This window comes from Muntiacus reevesi, chromosome 9, assembly GCF_963930625.1.
Source record: "Muntiacus reevesi chromosome 9, mMunRee1.1, whole genome shotgun sequence".
Lineage (NCBI taxonomy): Eukaryota > Metazoa > Chordata > Mammalia > Artiodactyla > Cervidae > Muntiacus > Muntiacus reevesi.
In genome coordinates this window covers 7602359-7610314 of record NC_089257.1, presented here as the reverse complement: position 1 = coordinate 7610314, position 7956 = coordinate 7602359, and the positions used below count along the sequence as shown (strand labels likewise).

The 7956-nt window shown below is 37.4% G+C and overlaps 1 protein-coding gene across 1 annotated transcript; it reads left to right on the top strand.

Annotated features, from left to right (window-relative positions):
- Positions 1–6964: 6964 nt before the first annotated feature.
- Positions 6965–7651, top strand: LOC136175437 (olfactory receptor 4C13-like). Its single transcript, XM_065945730.1, has one exon. The coding sequence runs from the start codon at positions 6965–6967 to the stop codon at positions 7649–7651; it is 687 nt and encodes a 228-aa protein (XP_065801802.1).
- The last annotated feature ends 305 nt before the right edge of the window (positions 7652–7956 follow it).

The following is a 7956-nucleotide window of genomic DNA, read 5'->3' as shown; positions in this document are numbered from 1 at the left end:
GTAGAAATTTCAAGATTTGCTCCGTGTTTGAACTGATCTAGAAAAAGTCCATAGAGACCATTCTCAGCTCATTGTGAAGTCAGTATAATTCTATCTTCGGGCGTGACAGCCGCTGCCCTTAAGGCTGAAAAGCAGTGTGCACACACATACTCGTTAGCGCTGAGTCAGTCTTACGTAGAGGACGAGAGGACAGTAGGTATAAGCAGGCTCTAAAGCCCAGTAGCTTAGATGCTGCGTCTCTATGTCTCTCGCTTGCCTGGTATCAATGTCTATGTGGTTTTCATCTAATGTGTTCCCCACACTTCTTCCCCTTGCTGTCTACTGTTCTGCCCCTATGTAACCTTGCCCTATATTCTTATATACACAACTTAATATGTTTTTGTTTTCTCAACATTTATTAAAAGCTTCTCTTTCATCATATCTATTCAATGTCCTTCAATTATCCTTTTCCCCCCTGATTAATACTAGATTCAAATAACTGCAGAAGCTTCATGTAGTAAGAGACAGTATATAATCTAGCAATTTTTTTCTTTCAATTATTTATCGTTCACTCCAAATTCTAACCATATATTTAACCAGACCCTTCCTTCTCAGATGGAAAGTTAACATTCTGAGGTCAGTTTTTTTCAGTCTTAAGAAGGTTTTAATTGTTAAGTTTCTTCTCAGTTTAACATTTTAAATAAAATCTGCACTGTGCTCCTCACATGACTGAAGTGACTTAATTCACATGTACATGGTGCTCCTAATATGATTTCTTCTAATTTGGGGACAATATTAAGGTTTCTCTTGAATCATACCAATCATGGTATTGAAACAATAATGGTGGACTATTATAAATATAGCATATATATTATAAAATAAATAGATTTATGTGGGGTTGGAGATAGAGTGTAGACAGTTGTTGTTAGTGAATTTAAAAATATTAATATATTGAATATGCTGAATGAGATAAGTCAGAAGTTATTTATGCTTGAGAAAGAATTGTTTATGTACACATATGTGAATTTTGAATTTCCTTTCTTGAAAACGAAAACCTAGAATCAGGAAAAAGTATAACGGTTTCTGGAAATTCCAAAGGAGAATTAGTGGGATGAATAGGTAGCACACACGTCAGTTTTTTTTTTTTTTTTTTTCACACGTCAGTTTTAGCGAAGGAAAAGAATCCTGTTTCAGACACTTCAAGGACGACATGCAAATGGACAGCAGGCATGTTAAAGTGCTCAATGTTACTAAGTATTAAAGAGATGCAAGTTGAAGCTGCATTAAGATATCACCTCACAGCTTTCAGAAGGGCCATCATTAAAAACGTCTACAAATGATAAATGCTGGAGAGGGTAGAGGGAAATGGGAATTCTCCTACATTGCTACTGTGAATGTAAAATGATACAATAGCTAAGGAGAACAATATAGAGGTTCCTTAGAAAACTCAATATTGTGTGACCCAGCATATGAATCCTGCATATACATTAGGAGAAAACCATGGTTCAAAAGGTTACACGCAGCCTGAGGTTCATCACAGTGCTGTTTACAACAGCCAAGACTTGGAAGCAACTTAAATGTCATAATAGAGAATGGAGAAACAGGACACAGTATATATATGCAGTGGGATATTTCTCAGCAGTTAAAAAGAATGAAATATGCCAGTTAGAGCAACAAGATTGGACCTGAGATTATCATACTAAGTGAAGTAAGTCAGACAGAGAAAAACAAATATCATATGATATGGCTTATATGCCAGAATCTTAAAAGACACAAATAGACTTATTTATAAAACAGTAACACTCAGAGACTTAGAGAACACAATTATGATAACCTGGGGAAAGGGGGGGAGGGGAGGGACAGACTGTGAGCTTGGGATTGACATGTGCATGCTGCTATATTTAAAATAGATAATTAAAACCTACTGTATAGCACAGGGCTCTCTGGTTAATATTCTGTAATAATCCAAGTGGGAAAATAATTTAAAAAGCAAAGAACGCTTGTATGGGTAACTGAATCACTTTGCTGCTGTTAATGCAATTAACACATTGTTGCTAATCAACTGTATCTTAACATAAAATAAAAATATAAAAACAACTAAATGAACAAAAGCAAGATTGTGAAGTATTGATATAAGAATAAACATAAAAATCATTAAAACATAATAGAAAGTCCATAGACTTAAATAGATGAAAAGTTTTACAAAGATATCAAACTAGTTAAAGCAGAAATAATATATTGTTCAACAAATTATACCACGTCAATTGGATATCATTATATGAAAAAAAGGAACCTCAACCACTATCTCATGCTATAGACAAAAATTAGCTCAAAATGAGTCATAGATCAAGAAGTCAAAGCTAAACCTATAAAAATTCTGTAAAAAACTACAATCAAAACCTATAAAGAAACTAAGAAGTTGAACATTGTTAATATTTGAAATCTTCTGATCATTAGAGATCATACACTTTAAAAATAAAAAGGCAATTCACAGAATAGGAAAAAGTTGTGTCAACATTCACATGTACAAAATTTTACATTATATATAAATTTATGTCTAAAATTGTATATGTAAATTCATTTTATATATGATGCATATATATGAAAGAATAACTATATCTAGAATATATATATATATACATATATATATATATATATATATATATATATAAATCACCTACAATTTAGTGATGAGAAACCCAGAACTCCTATTTTAAATTGCACAGAGGTCTTAAAAAAAAAAATGACTTCCGAGAAGGGTATAGAAATAGCCTATAATATAACATTAAAAATTATCAGCTTCAGTAGTTATCAAGAAATCAAAGTAATACCTCAATAGTTTCTCACTACATACTTCCTACAAGGACCAAAATGATACCAAGTGACAGAGATGTCCAATAATTAACTTTGAAATCAGAACCAATTTCCTGTGTTTTACGTATCTATCCAGATGTGTAATGTCACTCAGTATTCCATGATGTCTGTCACAACTGTCCCAGGCATAACTTATTGAAAAACTTTTCAGAGTTTCTCTCTATAGTCATAGCCTTCTGATGATTGTGGAAAACAAGCTTTGTATGCAAATACTTTTAAATGGCTGCCATTAGTTTTACGGCCTCATTGCTCCAGCTCTCAAGAAATCAGTACTAGGTTTTCAGGATTATTGATACTGATAATAAGAAAGAAGTTCTCTCTCTGACATGAGTGCGCAAATTAACCACAGCGCAGGTCCCAAGGCTGGAATACTGCTCTCCTTGTCATTCACATGGCATTTGTCCTGCTTAGAAAAGCAGGCTCCTATAAGGGGGATTCACCTATTTTAGCTGCAAGTGCAGGGAATACAACTCCCCACTCAAGAATGAGTGTTTCTCAAGCATGTCTCTTCAGAATACTTGCTTCTAAGAAAAAGACTTTCCATCAAAGTAGATAATTAGTTCCTGGGAGAGAAATGAGCAGCTATAAGACAAAGTCCTTGAACCTGTATTGGAAACTTGTTAAATATCCACACGTGCAATTGAAAATGACTTTACTTGTTATTTACATTTCCGAAAAAAGACTTGTCAAGAGTTGAAAGATCCATTTGAAGGTGTTTCCACCACATTTTCTGCCTGCTGACTTTTGGACTAGACCATCCAAGGATGATCATTTCTCCATGGTTTTCTATATTAATTTATTCTAAGTTCAAGTTCCAGGTTTTCTGTGAAATTTCACTGACTCTTTAGGCTAGAAGGAAATATGTAAACATACAGAACGATTTATCTCCTATTGATTTGATATTGAGTTCTCTGAATAGCTTCTTTCTGAATGTGTCACATCTTTCTTATTGAAAGTTCCTTATCCTAAGAGGAGGTCAGTTTGAAGATGGAATTAGTTCTGAATACCCTCAAATATCATTAATATCATCTAAGACCAGAAGGTAAGTTCTTCAATAGTGGTGATGCTTAGTAAAGATTGTTGCTTAATGCATATTGTTGTTGTTCAGCTTCTCACTTGTGTCCGACTGTTTGCGACCCCATGGACTGCAGCATGCCAGGCTTCCCTGTCCTTCACAATCTCCTGGAACTTGCTCAGACTCATGTCATTGACATGAGTTTCTGTATATAGTAATTATGTTTTAGCACTTTTCAAAAACAATAGCAATTTTAAAGAATTAAATTTTAAAATGTATTTTTAATTGTAAAAGAAAGAATTCACCTCATTCTTCTGCAAAATGTTGAAAATGACATTCCCAGGGACTGAGCATCTTAGTTTGGGAATTAGAAACCCAGATTAGAATCTTGCCTTTCCCCACCTGCAGCTTCTTGATCTAGGGTGCATTTCTTGCAACCTTATATTCTTATTTCTTCTAATATCAAGAGAGAAGATTAAGCCCCTTCACAGACTGCTATGTGAATATAAATGTATCCAGCACACTGATGAAGACACACAGAGGAACTTTACTTATTTTTATGACTATTTTTCACAGAAGATTAGGAAGAATTGACTTTTATGGCAATAATACAGAAAAAAATTAACCCTCCATTAAACTGAGAAACAGTCATCTCCAATTTTAAAGAAGTCAAAGAGACCCATATTATGCATAGCAGTTGCATCAAAGAAGAGTTCTACATATCCATGTTTGCACTAAGCAAGTCATGGTTTGTATCAATTAATAATCATGTTGACGTATTATTGTGTGTGAGGTGTATTTAAATTTTGTTTCCAATGTCATGATTAGTCCTAATTATTAAAAACGGTATATGATAGTAAAATAAATGTAGGTTAGAGAATTGGGTCTTACAAACTTCTTAATCTTGATGAGATTCAATTTTTTCATCTGTCAAATTAAGTTAATGACATAATTATTGCTATTGTGTGCTATGATTATTTTCGCTATATGGATGGAATGATACCATTCACATAGATTTATCCCAGATTACTTCTCTACATGGATGACTCCTCGCAGGCAGCTGTGTGTTTGAAAGCTGAATGGTCCATTCATAATGTACATATTTATTTGTGCACAATTTGCAAACACATTTTTTTTTAGCAGTTTACTAATATCACACATTTAGCCTCTGATTATTTGTGACTTCATATACTAACAGTCCAGAAGTGTACTTGTTGGAAAGGAACTGTCCTTTTTTTTCTGACCCCTCCCCAACTCCTCCACCATTCTCTCCAGAAATAATGAACTGCAGTTAATGGCTGGGTGTGCATTTTTGTAGATGGTGTGTATGCATGAATGTGTTTTGTGAAACGGCAGTGGGTCATAAGGTACGGCTGATTTGTTAAGTGTTACTGAACAGTGTGTGTGTGTATTTCTGCCCCGTTCTTTTCCTGTTGTCTGGTCTGTCTGTCTGTGTCCATCACTTTGATAGCTGCCTCCTATTCTGTGAGTCATCAAAGTCAGTCCTCGTGATGGGACATTTGCTGATCTTGTAAATAGCTCTACAGCCAGCATCTGTGCACACAGCTGTTTGTCCCTTAATCTGCTTCCTCAGGATAAACTCCTAGAAATGGGGTTGTTAGAGCAAAGGTAGGCCGTTCCGTGGAGGGCCCAGGAAGCATTGCCAGCCTGAAAGTCTCATTGGCAAGGTTGAGAATCCACTTCCTCCCAGCTGTCCCAGGGGTCACTGCCCAGATGGACCAGCCCACCAGTATTGACAGCCACACATCTTAGGCTGAGGCTCTAAGCTTAAATCTGCATTGATCTCTGTTTACTTGGCATGTCCACTTTTTTCTATCACTGCACAGTATGAAGTAGCGCTAGTGGCAAAGAACCCACCTGTCAAAGCAGGAGACATGAGACGTGGGTTTGATCGCTGGGTCAGGGCGATTGCTGGAGAAGGAAATGGCAAGCCACTCCAGTATTCTTGCCTGGAAAGTCCCATGAAGAGGGGAGCCTGTTGGGTTACAGTCTATGGGGTCGCAAAGAGTCAGACACGACTGAGGCGACTTAGCGTGCACTCAACCATGCCATGCATATAGTAATCTATTGTTAAAGGTATATCTATAGAATATTGGGTTAGGGAAATTTATAGGAAAGATGTTAATTTTGTTACTGTCACTCCTGTATCTTTTCGTTACTTTCCCATACCAATGTTCTGCTGCAATTTGTGTCAACTCATATATAGTCTGATTCTTGTATTCCTTTCAGCCTTGCATCCTCCTATCATAAATATCACACAAATACCTTTCCTGGAATTTTATGCAACATTCCCTCTTTCTCAGATCTCTATTCATCCTTATACTCACATTCTCAACTCCCTTACATGGTTTCCCATTTCCTAAGAGTAGTGAGAAAATCCATCAGCCATTCGTAACTTTTACATTCCTTTTCAACCTTTTGGGCTTAGCTACGACTATGTGCTTACTCAGTCATGTCTGATTCTTTATGACCCCATGGGCTGTAGACCATTGGACTGCTCTGTCCATGGGATTTTCCAAGCAAGAAATGGAGTGGGTTGTCATTCACTTTTCTGGGGAATCTTCCTAACCCAGGGATCGAAGCTGCCTCTCCTATTTTTCTTGCATTGTCTGGCAAATTCTTTCTCACTGAACCACCTGGGCAGCTTTGCTACTGCTATGTGTAAGACCTGATGACTCACATTAGGCTCTGGGTCAGCTCAAATGATCAAATGTGCGCAGATGGTCTACTGCTGAGTGTGCATAGGGCTCCTCATGTCTCCAACTATAAACTCCTAGGAGAGGATTTGAGTTAACTTCAAGAGATCAGAAATATTTTCTTCCTTTATCAAAAGAAAAAAAAAATACTCTTCAGAATTCAGAACTCAATAGAATTTGGCAGTTATTACATGGAAAGTATAATGAATCAAGATTGAGGTAATACGATGTATTTTTTTCAGGTTATGTAATTAACCATAATATAATATACATAGAGAATAGGAACAATGTGACAGAGTTTGTCCTACTGGGACTGACACAGAACCCAAAGCTGCAGAAAGTCACATTTGCCGTCTTTCTGGGCATCTACATCGTCTCTATGGTGGGGAACGTGCTCACCTTGGTCACCATCACAGGCAGCCCATTATCACGGTCCCCAATGTACTTCTTCCTGGCTCATCTCTCTTTTATTGATGCTTGTTATGCCTCTGTCAATAACCCAAAGTTGATTGTAGATTCCCTCCATGAAACAAAAACTAGCCCTTTCAATGAATGCATGACTCAGATCTTTGCGGAACATTTGTTTGGAGGCGCTGATGTCATCCTGCTCACCGTCATGGCCTATGACCGCTACGTGGCCATCTGCAAGCCGTTGCACTACACAACCATCATGAACTGGCAGTTGTGTTGGCTGCTGATTGGAGTGGTGTGGGTGGGAAGCTTTCTTCATGCAACCATTCAGATCCTCTTCATCTTCCACTTACCCTTCTGCGGCCCTAACGTCATAGATCACTTTATGTGTGATCTGACCCCTGTGCTGAACCTTGCCTGCATGGATACCCACACTCTAGGGCTCTTTGTTGCTGCCAACAGTGGTTTCCTGTCTGTTAAACTTCCTCCTCTTGCTGGGCTCCTATGTGGTCATCGCATACACCCTAAGGACACACAGTTTGGAGGCGAAGCGCAAGGCCCTCTCCACGTGTGTCTCCCACATCACAGCCGTCATCATATCCCTTGTGCCCTGCATTTTTGTGTACCTGAGACCAGCAAATTCTTTCCCGATTGATAAAGCAGTTACTGTGTTTTACACCATGATAACTCCCATGTTAAATCCTTTAATCTATACCTTAAGGAATGCCCAGATGAAAAATGCCATTAGGAATTTGTGTAATAGAAAAGTGATTTCAGATGATGGATAGATAAAATGTACAGGAAACCCAGCATTGATTCTACTAATGCAAAGGTCAAATGGACATTGCTGATGCTTTCAGCAGAGAATACCTATGAGATAAAAGGAAAATAAATAGCCAGTATACATCATAGATCCTGCAGGGGGGACAAAAAATGGGTACAAGGAAAGTCAGGAAATAC

Bases quoted from the DNA above. Each gene is read 5' to 3' on its own strand.
- LOC136175437 (XM_065945730.1), top strand. From the start codon at position 6,965: ATGGTGGGGAACGTGCTCACCTTGGTCACCATCACAGGCAGCCCATTA.